Genomic DNA, 20,863 nt, shown 5'->3' on the forward strand with positions numbered 1-20,863 from the left:
GGAGCTTCCACTGCAATGTTATGATGAGCTTCTCAGCTGCAGTTTAAAAGCCCAACAGAGAATTTTGTGATTTGACTTAAGGGATTGCTTTCAGACATGAAACAAATAAGTGATTAAGTATAAAGAAGATGTGGTAATGACTTTCAGATGAGGTCTTTCATGTTTGTCAAAAGAAGTCTGAAAGTTTGCTGCTGCTACTACAATTTCTTGGTTTTTAACTAAAAAAGGAATCTTTGAATCTCTTACTGCACATTGCTTACAAACTACAAGATCCTATTACTGTAGTCATGTAAAAAAAAAAAAAAAAGAGTCTTAAAATAAATCTAGTGGAATATAAATCTGTTTTCCAGTGTATAGAAAAGCAATGAGCCATTTTAAGAGCAGGAAGAACATGCATTTTGAGATCCAATAGATCATCTAAATTGGTCCCAAACCAAGTTTTAAAATGGCTTTGCAAAGACTTTTGCTTTGAATAAACTTAGTGTTACAAAACTCAGAATAGAAATAAAAATAAATTAGATTTGCTGATTGTTTTGTACTTTACTAATACTGTGCTTAGTGAATATGATTCTTCTGACTTTTCCAATTGCAGAACTTTAAAATGGTAAAATAACATCCATCAAGCTTTTTATTATGAATAATCTTTATGACTTTCTATGTAGTGTAAACTTTAAACCCTTGTTCTTCATTTTCATACATTTATGTTTGAAATTTGGGTTAGTGAATCTGTCTTCCTGCAGCAGTCTTGTAGATGGAGGATTATTCTAGAGTTCCACATTATACATTTTCAAGCCAAACACTGGCTTCTCAAAGGCATCTCTTAAAGCCAAAACAAGCCTGTGTGAGTCCACTTAATGTGAACACCTCATGGTTTCAGTGCTGCAGAAGAAAACAGTGTCAGAAAAAATGGCCTCTGTTCAAGGAAACCTACCTTTGCAATAACAAATTGCACTCTCTTTTTCTTAGTTCTCTACTTTGCATGGTATTATAATGTCATTCTAATGGCTTGCTAACCATGTAAAGGTTCTCCATGCCCATGCTGCCACGTCTGTGTGCTTTCTGTGCTACACTGCGTCTTTCTTGGTTTAGGTGGGGTGGAAGGGCAAATGTAGCAGTAGGTCTATAGCAGTATTTTTAGTACCTCCTCTTCTGGACTCTCCATTTCAATGTGTTAACCAGCCTTCTGAAAAACTGAAATATTTCTCTAGGAATAAAATACTTGACTTCCATACCCCAGACTTGAATTTGGAAGTTTGAGACAGCACAAGGAATGCAGAATTGAATCCGTAACGCTTAACACTAACAGTGGGTTGGCTTTGTTGGTCTCTTAGGATGTTTAAAATTGCTGACAAAATTTCCTGGGTATACTGTATTTTCAGGTATTATTTTATTTACAAGTTAGCCTTCAATAATATGAGGCTTGATATATGATGAAATCAGTTTATTGTGCTTTTTTTTCTTTAACAATATCACCACCCAGTATTCTACACCTTGTTGCCTGTAAGCTGCTCAGTGATTAATGTGTAACTGTATTTCTGAACCAGGATGTGGAAACAAGTATAATTTATTGAATATGCTCAATGAAAGGACCAATGCATGTAAGGTGTAACTTTTGCAGTACTGGTGGTTAAACCCAAACATGTTCTTTTGCTTTAGTTAATTGAGATGTCTACAATTTTATTACAAAAATACCAAAGGTATTAAGAGTAAATTTACATGATGGGTAGTTCTTTGGTGAAGTAAGATCAGCCCCTCAACCCTGCTCCCCCAACCCCCTAAATATTTTAGGTAGGACAAGGAAATGATAAACATTTTAAGTTTATTTTCTGGTTTTGTGGGTTTTGGTGTGATTTTTGTTTTGTTTTGCCTCTTTTGTTTATTCACTTTCTGTCCTGATTTTAACTCAGGTGGCAGCTGAGTCCTGGCCATCCAGTTACAACAGAGGGGTTTTCTCCTTCTCCCCACTTCCTCCCCTGGTGGTAATTATTCTAGACAGTGCATATGTAGAAAGGTATTATTGAAGTACTAGGAATTTGAGTCAGTGAGGTATGATTCTTAAAACCACTTCCAAAAAAGTTGCTTTTATGTTCAGCTCTTTATTGCTTCCCCCTATGACTTTTTTTTTGGATGGGTTTTGACCTGGATCCATGTGTATGTGCCTACTGCTGTTGCCATGTCTGTCACATTGTGCATGTTTTCCTGTTTCGTGTTTTTTCCTCCCTGAAGAGGCAGTTCCCTCCTTCTCCATTTCCTTGAATGCTGTCTTAGATTTTCCTTTTTCTTGCCGTTTTGTTCCTTGCTTCAGCAAATGTTTTTCGCTTTTTGGATGATAATATTTATTCTGCTCTCCTTAAACATAGCTGCTGCTTTTTCTACCCTTTTCCTCTTATCACGTATTTTTCCTCATTTCTAAATGCTTTTATTAGTACCTAAGCTTATAGTAGCCAGTATCAACTGATGGGTGGATTTTTTTTTTTTCCCAGACCACCAGAAGGTATTTGCCTGACTGTAATCTGAAAACTGTTTGAACTGTGGTTAAGAGAACAATAAAATAGTGTGTTTGAGCATTTATATACCAAGTAATGAGAAAATTAAGGCTTTCTGGACTGTTAGAATGCCCTTTTTTTTAAGATTAGATTTATTATTTAGGACTTCTAAAGGGAAGAAAACAACAGTTATGTAATGTAGAGCAATTTGAAGTTCTTCATTAAGACATTTCTACTTAGTAAAATCCTTGGAATATCCCTTATTTTGGTTGATGGATTTGTGTTTACTATGGAAGAGTACAGTAAGGTCCATTTGTTAAGAGGCTTATGTGACATACACTGGAGAAAAGGGAAGAATCTCTTTTTTCCTACTTGCCATGGATGTTAAATAATCTCTTTTGAGATTACTGATCTGTACCCAAATCTGTGTATTGACTGTAATGTCGGATGGGTCACTTTATAGCTTTAATGGGCAAATTAAGTACATGATACAGAACACTGTTTTCAATGTCATGTATTTAATGGTCAAGGTGATTTATTTATTTTTTTTTTTAATTATGCCTGTGTCAACTTATGACAGATTTAATGCTGCTTCATGTTTTGTCTATTCCACTTTTTCTATTGATGCTGTGGTTGCTAAAAACGCTTTCATTTTTTAAATACATTTAAACAAGTAAAAGAAACTCTTAGTCCAAGATGAAGTTGGAAAATCTACATAGAAAAGAAATAAAATACTTCCTAAGTCACAAAAAAGAAAAAAGGCAATTAGAAAAAAAAAAAGATTAAAAAAGCTAAGGGTCTTTACTGAAACGTAAATATGTTTGATTTACTTGCTGTAGGTTGATGCCTTGCGGTTGCGACTGGAAGAGAAAGAAACCTTTCTAAACAAAAAAACAAAACAACTTCAAGACCTCACAGAAGAGAAAGGAACCCTCGCTGGAGAGATTCGAGATATGAAAGACATGTTGGAAGTAAAAGAACGAAAAATAAATGTCCTTCAAAAAAAGGTAAGATCACTGATGAAAAAGTATGTCAAAACTTTTGAGACACATTTAAAGGAAACAAATATATTTCTTATGGTATATTACTTTTTCTATATTAAAAAATGCAAGGAGCAAGTCTGTAACAGACAAGTAGTTCTCTAATATAAAATATGTATTACTGTTTTCCATGGGATCCTTTCTAGAGTATTGTATCTTACTTAAATTATATATAAGGTGCTGCAGTTTCAACAAAATTACGGGAGTGAAATGAAATTCCTAAAAATTCTGACAAATTATTCCTCAGTAGGAGGGATTCCATTGTCCTTATTAGGACCAATTATTACTTTTTCTCTATAATGCAAATAAAATGTGTGGAACTGCTAAAAGATTCATATACTGTTTTTTCACTTAAAGACTTTTTTGAGGGGAATGGGGGAAGAGGAGTGAAGAAGGAACCCAAGTTAAGTAAATTATCTGATTTTCCTGTGAGCTAAAGACATTAAGAAGGGAGGCTCTCTCCAAACAGCTTAGTCTTATTTCTAATTTTCCACAAATTTAGCTAACTGCATTTAGTCTCTTTGGAAGTTAGATTTAATCATTATAGTTTCCACCCAGAGGAATGAATGGGGAGGGAGCTTTGTGGAAAGGGAGCTCTGCAAGGGTTCTGCTTATAGGAGTATTTATTTACCGTATCTTTTCCTCACACTCGCAAAAATATTTGCATTAGCACGTATATTCTGTGTATCCCTATCCTATATAGATGCACTTGTGAGTAAACAGATAAATGGAGGAAAAATTCCTGACATCAAATATGTTTTATTATTACCTCTTCCCTTCTTTTACAGCTACTCTTTGCTCTCTATTATTATGTAGGCAGTTCATGTTACTGTAGCTTTCCTCCAGGATTCACATAACATTCACATGGCCTAGCTGTGCTTCTGGCTGCAATTGGTCAAATACAACCTATTAAAAGCCAAGTCCCTTTTTTTCCAGAAGCTGAGATGACAGCTTTTTTTCAGGCCCAGGAAATAAGGCCTGTCAAAACTGGAATATAGGTACTCATCTACATAATCTTACTTTTGAATATTTGCCTTATTAGCAATTCTGATGATGTAAAGGTAGCAAACTTCAAGTCTTTATCCTGTAATGAATGCTAATTAGTTATGGCTATAACTTGAGAACTTTGAAGGAAAGAATGCATCTTTTCTTACTGTTTGTGCTGGGAGCTTGAAGAAATAGATCAGTAGAAAGAATATATATTCAGTAATTAAAATTATGTGAATAGAATAGAAATGATCACAGAACTGTCAGCACTGTCATGGCTATGTGCTCAGAAATATGCAAGACTGTTTTTGTGGTTTTAATACATCATGGCTATTTTATTAGGGCTTGCAGATGGTCTTGCCTCTTTTGCAATGAAAATAATCTCTTTCAAGCTGCATGATCTCTCTTCACTAAATCAAAGGGTAAACACATGTTCTATCCTTCTGAGCTCTAGTATACAAGGTGATAAATCTTGATAACTACTAGGTGAAAAATCAGAGTTAGTGATAGGTTGATTCTTTAAAAATAAAAGTAGCACCTAATTTTTTCTTTTGAGGTTTTTATACTTGTAAATGTGCTTCACCAGGAATCTTCCGAAGTGTGCTGTTTTTGGTGTGTTGTTTTTTCCTATAGGCTAAATACTAGGTTTACGTAGAGAAGACTGAATTATAATGGTTACTTATAAATGAACAATTTATTTTATCACATAACGTTATACATAGGTTTGCTTCTCTGAAGCAATTTAAAATAACCACATCTTAATATGTAGCTGTTAGCATGGCTAAAATGCAAGTATCAGATGACTGTTACACTCTTATTTTGTTCATAGGAAAAGATATATTTGAAAAATGTATTTTAAAAATTAGCCTTAGGTGACATTATCAGCTTTGGATCATTATTTTGCTGTTGCCTTGCTTCCAGTATGTTTGGAGTTAGATTCACACACAGATTGATTACAGAAAAAAATGTGATTGAAATATCATCATGTTCTACTTAGCTCTGTTATTTAAATAAATCATGAAGTATCATACTCTAGATGCTTTTGCTGTTTACTTCTCATGTGTCTGGTTTACAGGTCTGAAGTAGAGAAGTATGTCACCAATGGAAATCCAGGCTTTTAATATGGAAAATTAATAATCTACTAATCTAGTTAACCCAAGTGTTCAACTTCATTTTGGCAGTGCATGTTAGATCATGACTTCTCATGGTTAGTCTCTTTGAGGCAGGAGATAGAATCTCATCTCTGGTCCATGATGCTTGCATGTAAACCGAAAGATATTCAGAGTCTGTCTTCTCCCTTTCAAGAAGCTTTCCTGGCATTAGTACCTTTTTATTCTAGATACAGAAGTTATATGTCCCAGGACGTTTATACCTCATAGAGTCCTTATGTACTGTCGAAGGCCAAAGGAGCACATCTCCTTTTTGACCATAGCAGATTGTTCATTCAGTTATGTGTTCATTTCAGAAATATGTTGACTATGTATAGCAGTAATTCCTAGTACTGTAGTATTCTTATTGTATTACTTCTGTATAATCACTTTTCAGAGATTTTCAGATAGTCCGGTAGTGGATGCTGTGCTTTAAGAAAAAGATTGTCTGAAGCACCTTTTTCTTTCCGGTTTTTAAAACACAGTTTTCCAGTAGCAATCATAGATAAGACTAAATTTTGATGGAAAGATATTTAAGATGTATCAGTTGCAGTAATTTTGTCCTTTACTTGAATCTAATTGTGCTTTCATTCTAATTATGCTTTACTCCTTGCTGGATTGCACATGCTTCTTGCATGCCTGCAATTTTTGCTCATCTACTCTTACTGACATTTTGACATCTTCTTCCATTATTATTTTTACTTCAGGTGATGACATCCAGGCATTTGTGTGTTGAGCATCTAGAACTAACTTAGTTGGGTGAAAAGCAACATGGATCATTTCATATGGTACTTAGGAGGTGAAACAATTACTGGGCTCTCTATCGGATTGTCCTGCTTTTACAGACCTTCTTTCATGACATTGCCCAGGTTGCTGTTTTACTTTCATGTAAAACCCTTCTGAAAGTGAAGGAATTGCTTCTAGTTTTTATTCCTAAGCTATCTGTAGGCATAAGATTCTTCTGACTGTAACATTTTAACACATTTCTCTGTTGTCCGTTTTTCTATTCAGGGCCAGACTTTATATATGTGCATTTTATTTATTTTTGATATGAGGACTTGTGAATAACCAGTTACTTTAGTGTTTTAATTTATTATGCAAGGCAGATTGCTATGTCTCTCTCCACTCAGTCTGAAGTATTTCACTCATCCTAAAATAATATTTGTTTTAATGGTCATTTTCAAGTAATTGAAGAAGGAAGAATTTGTATGTAGTGCTTAAAAATATTTCTGCAAGTCATAACCTGAGACTGAATAGGAAGGAATATGTAACCTGGAAAGCAGCAATTTCTCATTTCTCTTGTCTACATTCCTGTTATCTACCATGTTGGAAAATAGAAGGCGTACCAAACCAAAACCAGAAAAGCTCCCATTCAAAGCTGAAGCTGTTTCTTCTCCTTTCTGGGTAGCTGTTTTACTTGGAGACCAGGACAAGTTCTGCAGAGCGCTCTTTACCAAAGGTGTGGAAGAAACAGAAACATTGGCAACAAAAAGACTCCCACAGGATAGCATTGGAACACACATAAAGCAACATGTTGCAGAAAAAAGTAATGGGCTAGACAGTGAACTAGTATGTATTGTCTTTCTATGCAGTGGTTTTGGAGTAATTTTTGACTGAATTGAAAAACCACTACACTATTTGGTATAATTTGCAGGCTTAAGGGAGGCCCAGCACTGGAACAGCGTGCTTTTAGAGGATTTGGATCAAGGTAGATTGGCATGGAGTAATAATAAACTTATGTCTATGTCAGAGGTGCAATATTACTTAATATTTCTTTATTTTAGAATCTTTGGCACCACTGTTCCATTTTAGTGCCAGTAAAGTTGGGTATGCTGTTTTAATAGCCTTGTTTAACCTGGCGAAGCTAGGCTTACACCTCATATCTGTCAGTTTAGCATGCAGAGGGGCAGACCTCAGAAATCTTTATGTATTTCTTACCAGAATGTGCGAATTCTATGAATATGGCCAGGTTTTAGTCTGAAAGGCAGAAGTGCTGAACTGGATGATGATTCTTTCATGTCTTTTTTGCTCCTCAATTTTTTTCTTTTGTACAGTGGCATTTTTGTCCTCTAGGAATCTCTAGTACTGTGAAAACCAATTGCATACACTGAAGTATGAGTCTCGGTGTTGAAAACAGTAGCTGTTAAGAACAGTGTAGAGGATGTAGACCTGGATCATATTAGGACAACAGCTGGTGGAAATTCCTTTGTGGGGACTATTATAAAAGAACACCATGTAAAGGGGGCTAATATAATATTCTACTTTGACTTGCAACATAACATTTCATGTAAAATGTTACAGTTTCCATCTTTAATAGTTTAAGCTTTGTAATTGATGAAGTGCTACATGACTGAAGGCCTAACTTACCAGCTAATTAGCATTTGTAGGAAATGTCATAAAGTCTCAGCTCTCATGTAATAATTGGAATCTGTACTAGGAGTGACTGGACTGTGCACACTAGGTGATATTGCCCAGTTTGTGTTAAATTAAAATGGTTTGTATGATTGTATGCATTACTGTTAGCTGTCTTCTAAAAAAAAAAAAGGAAACTTACATATGGTCAGATTAGGAGTAGTCTAGTATAAACAAAGGAGGCCTACTCGTGTTTAGAAATTTGCATCAGTATTATTGATTGATTTCAGGAATTCTGGGTAAGAACACACCATTGAAATTGTAATTTCTGAATCCAGAATGGTTCAGGAAGGTCAAAGAGACGAGTTTCTTTCATTTGACCTTAAGGAGAACATGCAAGCACATTGCCAATAGAAAATGCTTATAATTTTTTTTTTTTTTGTTCTTGATGGTTTAGTCATTTGGGAGAATGTTTTCACAATCCTGTAGATGGTTCATGATGGCATGATGAAGGACATTATTATTAACTTGCAAATAGACTGTTATGTGAACTGAGGTTTTGCAATTACCAAATGACAGTTCTGTTGTATTTCTGGAGTGAGGCAACAAATTCTGAATAATCAGTTATTCTGTAAACACACCGATGTTCTGACTGCAGATTGTCAGTGGTGCTTAAAAAAATTAAAGAGTCATTCTGGTGTAACGTGAAAGCTTTTATGTTTCAGTACAGGTGTGGTGACTACTGACTTGTGTATTATGTTAAGAAATATTTCCTCCAATAATATATGCTCACTTTAAGCATATAGTGTTCTGTGCACTATGTAATAGAAAATTATCCTTTGTTGGCTGCTCATGCTTGCAGCTCTGCAAGCATGTAGTGTTACTCAGATAAGGCAGCCTGAAGGTAAGATTGAACTAAATGTAGTCAAGTGTTCAGCCAGGCTGGTGGTGTTATTGATCCCAGTACATTTCTGAATCCTCAATGATTCTGTACAATAACATGCAACATCAGGACCCTTGAACTTTGCATGTGGTACACATTGAGGCTTTCTGAATAAATACAGAACGAACTCAAGCTTAAGCAGTCCAGCTGTTTGGATGCTCTTGGCCTGTACACTGAGAACAATGTCATTAAGACTTTCCTTTTGCTGTTTTAATTTCCCATTCTTTGTAACACACTAAACTCGTAAGCTTTGATGGGTTATAAAAGGTCACTGAAAATATGTGGCTTAATATAGGTTCACGTAATGAAGCCAACCTGAGTGGTTGTCCAGCTTAAAACCATCCTGCCTAAAGCAATAGCTATGAGTTTAGATAACCCTTACACCTTGAAATCTGTGATCTCTAATCAGTTTTTCAGCCTGCAATTTAATCTGATGTCTTTTCCAATAATTTTTCTACCCACTGCATCTAGAAGCCCAGCAGGTCATTGTTGCCTCTCGTTCCCAATGACATTCTTGCTGCTTTTGTTCAAATCTACACTTCAAAAGGAGAGTGGTTGGATTGCACAATTCTGCTTACGGACCTATTTGAACATAAGCAATTACTTTTATAGGAGAATATCAATAAGTTTCTCAAGTGAAGCTTCATGTGATTACAAAATCCAAACAACTCTTTATCTAAAAAGTGTTAATTTTTGAGTAGGAGGTATATTGTAAATCATGGTCCCTCAAGTAAGTGAAGAAGTATTGACTGTGCCTGGTCTTGGTGTTGAAGTTGTTTGGAGATCTGCTCTTCATAATCACGTCTAAACAAGTACCATCTTTACCAGTGACAGCTGACAAATTTCTGAAATGGATAGAGATGTTTGGTAGCAAGTGTTTAGAAGAATTCAGAAGCATCAGTAGACTTCAGTGTAAGTAGCTGAAACTGCAAGTATGTCTTAGTTTACAGTAATTATTCTCTCAACTTGAGTGAGATGCATCTATTCTTTGGGATAGCCTACACTTGTCAGAAAATATTACAAAAAGCAACATATATGCAGTTTTTCAAGATACAGGGTCAAATTGCAGTTGGTCAAACGAGTTTGGTGCATGTAACAGTAATATGAATCTCTGAACATGTAAGGGAACCTGTTTGCACGTTTGAACATCCTACTTGCATTTTAAAATCATATAAATTACATATAATGATTTGTCTGTCTTTGTATATCACCTGTGGAAAACCGAGCATGATATTCTCATTTAATTCAGTGATATTCTCATTTAATTCCCTGGGAAGCTTGTAGGATAAGAGATTGTTAATGAAAATGAAAACCATACCAGCTATTAGAACAAACAGGCTGAAATAAGTGCTTTGGAGGAAAGCTGTCATATATTTATTCTTGTGTGTTTTTAGCACAATAGGGTCTTATGAGGAGTGGCTGAGGGAACTGGCATTGCTTAGTCTGGAGAAGAGGAGGTTGAGGGGAGATCTCATTGTTCTCTACAACTACCTGAAAAGAGGTTGAAGTGGGGGTTGGCTGCTTCTCCCTAGTGTCAGGTGACAGAATGAGAGGAAATGGCCTGAAATTGTGCCAGGAGAGGTTTAGACTGGATATTAGGAAAAATTTTTTCCCTGAAAGAGTGGTCAGGCATTGGAACAGGTTGCCCAGGAAGAGGCAGTAGAGGCACTGTCCCAGGAGGCATTCAAGAAATGTGTGGACATGGCACTTTGGGACATGGTTTAATGGCCATTGTGGTATTAGGTTGATGGTTGGACTTGATCTTAGAGGTCTTTTCCAACTGAAACAATTTGATTCTATGATGCTATTACTTACATATATTATTAACTAATACACTATTAACTTTCTAAATGTAGCTACATATGCAGAAAGGAGGCAATCAGTTTGTATCAATGGGATATAAAAAACCATCACTTTTTGGGAAATAGTGAATGGATATGTGTAGATGACATCTTTAGAATTTGAAAGGTAATGCTCAAATGTAAATAATTATAGATCAATAGCTAGCATATAGATTATGCTAGCTAGTTTTGAGAGGGTTCTTCACATGCAGCTCAAATGAAGAGAACTGAGGTTCCAGGCTTGGGTTATATGTAGCGACAGAAATCCTCTTAAAAACAGTATGCCATTTACACAGCAGAGCTGAGATTAATGAGGTACTTACATAAGGGTTTCATACTGCTGCTGTGACACCACTGCAGGTGGAAAGGAAGGAAGATGCCATTCAGCTCTGAAATGTCAATACTAATTAACAAAGTTATCTTTAAGTAAGATCCAAAATTTTATTCTTTCTGAGAAAGCAGACAACTTACACAGTAGGAATTTTAGGAATGTTAAACTGTGTGAAGTGTGATAGTTTTTTTTTCAATAGAGTTGAAAGAAATTTCCTTTGAAGGGTGAAAGAACTAAATTGTATGTAGCGTGACTGGGCAAAAGTAAAGTAGAAGTTGTCACATTCAGGAGGTGCAGCAGGACACAAAGGAATTATTTTGGGAATTTGATGAGTAGTTACAGGTCCAAAAAAGAATGAAGGAGAATCATAATTGCTTAAAAGAAGAAATGTATTTTCCTGTGAAATAGTATTCCAAGAAATATAATAGATTTAAATGATGAGAGATTGTTTTATAAATGTGATTGAGAATAATTTTACATTAGAGGTATATCCTGATGTCATGAGGGATTGGGATTTGTGTTGGGTTTTTTTGCCTTTTTTTTTTTTTTTTAATTTTCAGCTGCTGACTCAGAAGAGAGCACATGTTCTTGTGATTCACTGCCCTTGGAACTGTGTCTTTGAGTGGCAGCCTATTTCCTAACCGTCTCAACATGACAGATCAGCTGCTTTTATACCTGCCAGCCATTTACCACTGAAATCTTGACAAATCATTTAAATGACACAGAATCAGATCTTTCAAAAAGCAGCTCATGTAACAAAGTTTTGTGCAAATCCAAAAGGCTTGTATGCCATATATACATGCTAATCTTTTTTCTGAAAGCTCACAGAAGCTCCATGCTCCAGGTGACTGATGTGTGTAGGGAGGAAAGAGATTGGGTGGCTTTCTACCTTTTGTGACTGGCAGAGGCATTGAAAATGGGGATTCCCAGTAACACATTGGATCAGCTTCTCTGAATCAGGCTCCAAAACTTAGGTCCACTGCATTAGATTTGCATTTTAGATATATTCTGCAGTAGAATAAATGTATGTTAAAAGCATAGCTCTAGCTTCAGAATGTATAAAATGGCAAGCTGGGAATATGTTGCCAAGTAATACTTTATCTAAAGGAGCAGTTGTTTTATTCTATATATTTTGTTACATGATATAACTATGATGACACCAATATTGGTAAGGATGTTTCATTCATCTTCTTCCTTTGGGAAATGTAAGTTGTCACCTTCAACATAATTGCTTGTAAGGCTGGGATCTGTGCATCCTGGAGATGTTATTTCCTATTGTCACATAGTGGGAACAACTCTTGATGGTGCTAGTTTGGGATTTATCAAAACTAAGTCTGAGACTCGGTTCATTTTGCTAAGATTGCTTATGTGCAAAGCACAATGCTAAATTTTGAATCTAAATAAATGGTATAATTCTACATCATGGTTATAAGACACTGTTTCAAACATGCACTTTGCTATGTTTTAGGTATAGTTAATATCCTACCAGGTTTCTGTTAGTAATCCTTACCATGATCGTTATTAAAAGATACGAGGCTTTTCCCGTTCTAATATATTTTAGTAAGAGTTGCTGAAAAATCACAAATCATAGTTTTGTGAAATGCTTCCTGGGAAAATAAGTTTATCAACTTGTTACTTATATGCAGTAAAATCCATGGGAAGACAATCTTGAGTGATTCAGAAATAGGTTCAAAATCATACATAAAATGTTCTGTTTGGACTGAGAGATTAATGTGTTTGTCATAGTCTGATGCATGAAATATTTAGCAATATGATGATTGAATAATTTATTAATGTGATAGACAATCCTGACTTAATCCTGAAATAAGAAAGTAGATTCCACTGCCCTTTTTCATCTCCATTCTAGGATAGGCAGTTAGAGTTGATCCTCAACTTGACCTAAAGTATATCCAAGTTTGTTATATCTGGAAATAAAAAGAAACATTTCCTTATAAATATAAAAGTAGACTTATGCATTAGCAGTTGGTTTTTACCAGTTTTGTAGTATATTACATTTTACTCTGTTGGCATAGAATCAAACACCTTAATTTATGCATTGCTAGAGATCCTTGATGTTGGCAGTCATGCTTTCCTGGTGGTATTCCATTGCTGTCTGTCTGAGCAGTCTGTGACTAGAGACTCTAATGCCTTAGTAAATTGGATATTTTATCACTTTTGGAAAAGCATCACCCCTCACCTTTGAGTAGAGCTCTTATTGGCTTTGTAGAGGCATGAAGTTCAAAGACTTAAGAGTATGCATGCAGATAAGTTTAATGGTAACAATAAATGAGAATTGTTATCTTCATACTTTTCCCTTCCTATTATTGTTACCAGATGTAGCCAGAGCTAGTGGTGCCAATTTGGTCAGATTGCTTTGATAATTTTCTTGTTGCCAAGTAGTATGTATTTCTTGGTGGTAGAATCAGCAGTGGTATGTTTGACTATGAGTAGAATAAATCCAAATTTAGAATGGAATCTGAATCTAATTGACTTCCTTCTAGCACACCTGACTTCAATTTTTAACGCCTAGCCAGGCACAGAGCTAAGATCAAAGTGAAATAAAGAGAATGAAGTAAAGCGGTTCTTGGAAAGTAAAAAGAAAAATGGCATAACATTGCATAATCTTTTATATATGAAAGAAATATTGGGCCTATTTGCCATTCATTTAGGAATAAATCTGCAGTAAATTTACTAAAGGTAATTATGCCAATGTAAACCGTTATTTATCTGGGAGAAAAATCAGGCCCGCTATATTTATTGCCAAGGAGATACCTTGATTTGACAGCAGAAATAGTCATTCATGTCCCCAGGTTTGCACTGAGTCCTTTATTGCTCTGTGTTTAACTCCATGCCAAAGTGACTGTGCACCATGGGAACTTTTATGCATTGCTCTCTGTGCTGCCTGCTGCTGATCTTGAGGGTGAGAAACTGCTAAAGGTCTGTGTGACTTTGGACACTATTTGTCTTAAAACAGCTGCTTGGTAGCCAGGATTGAGAGTATGTAAAAGCACATTTTAAATTTGAGTTGAAATGCCTGCTGTGACCTATCCCAAAATCTTAATCTATGGTTAAGTCTGGATTTTTGTTGTGGCTGTCATGGGAGCCATAAATAGTTCGATTTTGAATGTTTATTAAAAGAAAATAACCGTGACTTTTGAGAGTTTCAGACTCTTTTACATGTCAGGAGGTGGATGTGATAGTAAGCAGCTGAACAAATGTGAAGAACTTCAAAGTATAGAATCTAAACTACATAGGAAGGTAATAGAAAACAGGAGTTTGCTAATTTAGTTGTAAAGAAGGTCATTCCTGTAAGCTGTCCATGGGAGCTAGTCATGTAAGTTGTATTAGATTTACAAAACATGATTTCTTGCATGATGTTTTACATATTCAGCAATTTTCACTGTTAGCACTCCTTATTTGTTAATTTATGTATATTGTCTCTGCCTTGAAATGGATGAATTGCAACATCTTCCACAAGTCCCACTTGAACTCTGGGTAAGAAGAAGAGGAGCCACCTCATTGACAGCTAGCTACAGGTGGGGGCAGCAAAGTGAACCAAGTCATATTCCTTTGAATTTCCTCCCTTTGGCAAGGCAGGAGCATTTCGCCTCCTTTGGGCGTACTGTAATGCTGACAGCAGCATTGATGATCACAAGCATGTTGTCTGTTTATTGAAACCTATGCTACAATTCATGCTGCAGAATGTATTTCTCAGTAAAGGCTAAATCTGGGCTTTTCTTGTGAGGGGATCTAAGGTGGGCAGTGCTGTGTTGTGTTCTGCTGCGAAACCTCTTTAAAAAAGCCCTCTTGAAACCACAAAGCAGCACAGGAACAGAAAGGAAGGTTTGCTTGGGTTTGGTTAAGTTTTGATATACCGTTTATAGAATACCTGATTAACACTCATAGATGACCTGATTAACTTCTTGTACTAAGACTAAAATAAAAGTAGAAAGTGATTTCTCTATCCATGCTTAGTTATGGAATAAGCTCTTTGACAGTTTTTTAGCATTGAGCTGGCCATCAATCATTCAAAAAGTTCAACCGTTAGCAGTATCGATCATCTTCTGAATGGAAGATACTGAAAATGGAAGTGTTGTCAGAATATTCTAGTTTCACTGTTGAGCAACGCTCAAGATTCTGAAAAGAATTTAACAGTTAAGTACACCTTGACGAGAAAGTCTGACAAAAACTAAGTTCTGTTGTAAACCTAATGCTTGCAGAACTACAGAGATAAAGCAGTCAGAGTAATATATTTTGATATAGCCATCATCTCTAAAGGACTTCAAAGTATTCTTAACTAAAAACTCGTAATTTGCCACTCCTCTGAAGGTTTTATCTAGTGTTTGTCAAACTCCACCATGGAGAGGGGCATACGTTTCAGGTAGTAACAGAAATGAACATGGAGCAAAAAGGGCTTAGTACTATGGGAGAGACAGCTACATCTGGCAGTTACTGAAACTTCTCACTGTCCTGTGTAATTCTTGCAGATAAGCTTTTAAATACCTGGCAAAAAAAGCAAAGAACTATACATCAGAGAAAAAATAATTCACAGATGTTATCACTTTTAATATAGTACAAGGTCAGTGTCATTGACGTTGTAATAGCAGATGGACTTCCAAATGCATCTTCAGGGTATTACCCTGAATTTTCCCATATTTGCCAAAGGAACAATGAGTTTTCTTTATGGATTCTTTCTCTAAGGTTTTTACAATAAATAAAAAACAATGAAGAAAGCCAAATGCATAAGGATGGCTACATCAATTAATAAATCCCAAGCATCAATGACCTAATGAAAAACTGGGTGGGGAAAAATATTTCTGTGTCATAGATCTACTGTATAGTAATTTCTGTTTTCTTCTGGTTGATGATATTAGAATGAGGCTAAGTTATGCATATGAATCAACTGAGGTTTAGGAGATAGGGGCTACAGAAAATTCAGTGCGCCTTTTAAATTTTTTTTTTAACGAAAGGCATTATTTTTTTCTTATCAAAACCAAACTATCTTAAACGCAGAAGTACTTGAGATTATTTCTACTTCCTATTCAGACATTTATATAAAAGCATTGCTGTGTTACCTTTGCTGCTATTGAAAATCTAAACTGTTCAGCAGATGTTGATTAAAGACATCCAAGTTGCTGCGTTTAACATTTCAGTTTAAGTTTAGTGGTGCTTTGATAGTTTATACATAGAAAGAGTGTGTCTGGCCTTCAGTAACTAATGGTGAAACTCAATATGTGCATTGTCTTTTGTGAAGCTATGGTGCAAATATTAAATTACATTTCATAGTAACAAGAAACTTTAGTTCTCTGATGAACAACATTTTGAACACTTCAACTCTTAATTGATATAAACCTGTGTACATTGACCATATGTTAATTTAGAATGACTAAGAAAAGACATCTTTAAAAAAAGGGGGCAGGGAGATGTTTTCCTTCTACAGAGTATTTCTTTCGTGCAAAGTTGTTACACAGAACCTTATTTATGAATACTGATGGCCTCTGTAAGCAGGGAGCTAAAAGGAAACTTCACAATAGAAAGGGCATTATTATTTCTGACATTTCTGCCTAACTGTTTAAGCTCAACTGCTATGGAGTTTCTCCTACTCTTTACCCCTGGCACTTGAGGAAACTCATGTAAAATAGTACCACATGAGATTAGATTCTCTATTACAAGATCTTGAATGCAATTTCTAATGGCAGGATGCTCTTCTAGTTGAACTCAACATAGCTGTTTTGAATTCTTATAGCCATCCTTTATTTATGGTAGCTAGAGGGCAGGGCTGTTACTTTTACTTTCGGTTGTTGCCAGCACAGATTTCCCCCCCCCCCATTTAAATTTATTTTACGTTTTAAGGTCTTCCCCCCTCCCTCTTCAACCTGTCTGCCCCTTTATTCCACAGTTAGAGAGTAAAAGCATATAAAGTTCAGTATTTTTCTTCAGTTGATTTTCATAAAGTATTATAATATTACTTAGAATATTTAATAGGAAAAGTGGGAAATAAGAGAATATTGGAAATCTCTAAAGTAATTTCATAAGGTTATAGGAAGAGCGTGTAATTAAGGATTAAAGATGACAGAGCAGTTTTGAAGTGCAGTACTTGCAATTTTTCCCCTTCAAATGTGAAATGTCTGTGATTTATAAGTTCTATACAGCCAATTTATCATTTAGAATTAAGAAAAGTACACTTACCTGAAAGTCATACATGTCATACTTGCATGGCATGAAACTGTTAATACAAGGAGATACGTAATTACTGTTATAATGGAATTTATAGCTGGAGCTATCTAACAAAATTACTTGTGGTATGCTGCTGTAAATATTAGGCTATTTACTATACTGATAATTGTATATGATCCTGGAGAAGAATGTGACATTTAAATGTGCATTTATTTTGCTTTTGTCTAGAATCTTGTATCTTTCACAGCTTTCCATTGGAATCAAAACTATAGGAGTTGCTTAAATGAGAGATGATTGAGTTTCAAATTCAAACCTTGCAAAGCATGTTAAATATCTCTTTAAACTTCCCAGGAAAGGAAATAAAGGTATTAATTTGTTCCACTCAAGCTGGTGATTTAAATAGCAACCCTAAGCCATCAGCAGAAATGTATAGTGGTGTTAGTAAAAACAAAACAGATACTCTGCAAATATTGCAGTGCACATGTACATAAATTAAAAGTTTATGAAAAATAAATGGAAAAAAACCCAAACCCAAACCCCTGAGAGACTACAGATTATTATGCAGTTTAATTTTTGTGTTAATTCTATAACTGTATTGTCCATGTAGATGTATATCATATCTCAATGGAGCAATGACTGTCTAGGCTAGAAATATTTTATTGCAAAGCATTTTTCTGGATTCAGTATGGAAAGAATGAACGTAAGAGAGCAAGAATAAAGGTAAAAAAAAATATTCTGGCATTGTTTTAAGTTGATTGTAGAAGTATGAAAAAGGGCAAATGGGCAAATACTGTTAAGGGGGTCTTGCTTGGAGTGAGAAAGCGGATTTTTATCTCAGACACGGTGTTCAAATAGAAACTGCTCGTCAATATTTCACATAGGAAAACAAGAAAATGTAAATGCAGATGGGAAAAAAAAGCCATTTGGAGTGTTAATGCCAGGAGGCGGAATAGAGTGATTATCAGCAGTTTAGAAGAGGATTTTCAGCGAGATGTGATAGTAAAAATTGTAAAAACAGCAGAACAAAAGATGATAAACTCTCTCTCTAGATGGCCTTGTGGCATCCCACCTGAAAAAACATGCTTGATTTCAGACATGTTGTTGTCAGAACAATGATGTAAATGTGAAAGTGACAAAAAGAATAGTTAGCGACCTGACAGGCATGAGTATCTGGCTAAAACTAATGGAGCTTAGATTTTTATTCTAAGATTCTGAAGTTACTAATATTACAAAAATTATTTTGGACAGTGTAGAACTTAGAAAACGGCTAACATGAAATCAGCTTGACAAGGAGATCTGTTAAGTGATGGGATAGGCTTCAAATGGGAAAGGAAATCCAATTACCAGGGTTTTTTCAATGCTAGATGTAACAAAGTCCACAGTACAGGAAAGGATGTTAAGAGTATCATAGAGTGTTCCCCTGCCCACAAGCATGATTTCAAGGAGATTCTTACAGTCAATAAAAACATTGCATTTTCTCTGGGGATTAAGCCAGGCTTCCAGCCTTTCTGCATCACAATTTGCTCAACCTTTTCACCTTGAAATTAAGTAGGTTTGTGTATTTTCTAAGCCTGTTATCTGGAACTCTAAATGATAGCACTTTTCTATAATTAAAAAGAAAACCTTTTTCTGGATATATATACTTTGCTATCTTAATAGTTTTCCTAAGTATGTAAAGTCATAACTCAGGATAAATTATGACAAATCATCCCTTCTGTTATTTTTCTAAGCTCTTTTAAGTAATTTACTGATGGAGATTGCTTCTATTTTACTGCTTTGTTTTAATTGATAAATACTTTTAATTAATTAATTAATACTTTTCATTAATCAGGACTATGTTGGTCTTCAGTAACTATGTTAGCTTTATTAACATATTGTAAGGTGAAAGAATTTTATTTAAAATAAGGCAATATGCTTTCTAGCTGCTTTTTTAAGATGCCTTGGCTACCAAAACCTACATCTGCTATCAGAACAGATTAGTTGACTATATTGAAGCTTATCTTATTTTTATTGATATATTTCCCTTTTTTGTACCTGCATATTTCAAAACAATACACACAACATACACATATTTTGCTACTTCCCATTCATGTTATCTGTGATATTGATTTCTCTGTGTTAAGTGCTCTAGAAGACTTCCCATACTACTATCTGGTTCTTTCTTTTCTGTAGCTCTCAAAGTGCCTTTTCTTACTTTATTTCCCTTGTAACTTCCCTTTTCAGTATTCCCTGTTGCCCAACAACTTATCTGCTACTTCTTTTCTCACTGTCTAGTAATTCTTTTATGAGACATGCTGTAATTTTTTTAATCTGAGCAGAGGCACCTAAGCCTCCCCATCGATACTGATATAATAGGAGTAACAAGACAGAAAGTAAAAATGTCATCACTGGTCGTCTGAAATTGTTTATATTAAATGTATAAGTATGCCAAAGCAGCTTTTTTCTATATGTGAGTTTACATTAGAGTATATATACTTCTCTGCCTTGCATATGTCATATTGTAATAGTTTTCCATGTAAAATCTTCTTGAAAAATTTTTGCATAAACTAATACCCTATTTCATGTGCACCTATACCAAATAATACAAAACTGGCCATGAGACATCGTCGGATGTCTTCAAATACCTGTAAAAGCAGGACTGAGCAGAAAGGTGTGAGTTTTCATGATTAAGTTGGAGAGGTAATACAGGTCATATTTTCAGGTGCTCTCAGTATGTGAATGGTCTAGACTTCAAAAAAGGTTGAGCTCTGTAACACGTGAAATGCTGAGAGATGCAGGAATTCCTACTCAACCAGCTCAGCTTGAGAGTCTGGGCCTGAATATATACAGACTATTGCTGTATGAACTATTAGCTTGTTAAGAATGGTTGTCCACCTCTTTGTGTCCTGGAATTATGTGTTAGTCTATTTTGTATTATTATATTTACTATCTGGAAAATACCTATTGCATTTTGAAGCATATCACAACATATACATATAATGACAGCACAAACTTGTCAATGGATGTCTCAAAAGACTGAGAGTCCTGCTTAGAAGAGTCAAAGAGTCAAGCTGTTTTGTTTGGAGGATTTATTGGTCCCTGAAGAGAAAGAGACAGAGACTGAGTATTTCCAGATACACAAGTGGATATTATCAGCCCAGGCTTCTTTTGGCTAGCTTCCTGGTGAAGGTTAATTTTAGCATTAAGTTCCAGCTCTTTCTCAGCTGGAGTCTGGCAACGGAAGCCAAGCTTTCAGTCCAGGAGCTCCTTTCTGTGTGACAGCGTTCTCCTCTCTTGGCTCAGTTTGCCCACTGACCTGCTTTTATAGCCCTGTAAAAGTATCAGCTGACTTGAGGGCAAATCCCTTCCCTAAGCAGCCCTAGGGGAGTTTTATTCTCCTCTCTGCAGGAAAACTCAGCACACACGTTGTCTTTCTTAATGCTTGTTGATTCCTCTGAATCCTTCCTTTACCCATACCTTTGAATCTTGTGTTATGAAACAAATCTAGAATCTCATAGTAAGTGAAAATGGATGAAATGTTCCTGTGGTGTTTGCATAATAAAACAGACATGAATGTTT

The 20,863-nt window shown here is 35.4% G+C and overlaps 1 protein-coding gene across 1 annotated transcript in view; it reads left to right on the forward strand.

Annotated features, from left to right (window-relative positions):
* Window positions 1-20,863, forward strand: part of ERC2 (ELKS/RAB6-interacting/CAST family member 2) — a 306,850-nt gene that overhangs the window by 125,721 nt on the left and 160,266 nt on the right. The window contains exon 7 of the mRNA XM_054387620.1: window positions 3,326-3,493. Coding sequence (XP_054243595.1) covers window positions 3,326-3,493 — 168 coding nt within the window. The remainder of the gene's footprint in view (window positions 1-3,325; window positions 3,494-20,863) is intronic.

The sequence above is a fragment of the Indicator indicator genome, chromosome 15 (genome assembly GCF_027791375.1).
Source record: "Indicator indicator isolate 239-I01 chromosome 15, UM_Iind_1.1, whole genome shotgun sequence".
NCBI classification, from domain to species: Eukaryota; Metazoa; Chordata; class Aves; order Piciformes; family Indicatoridae; genus Indicator; species Indicator indicator.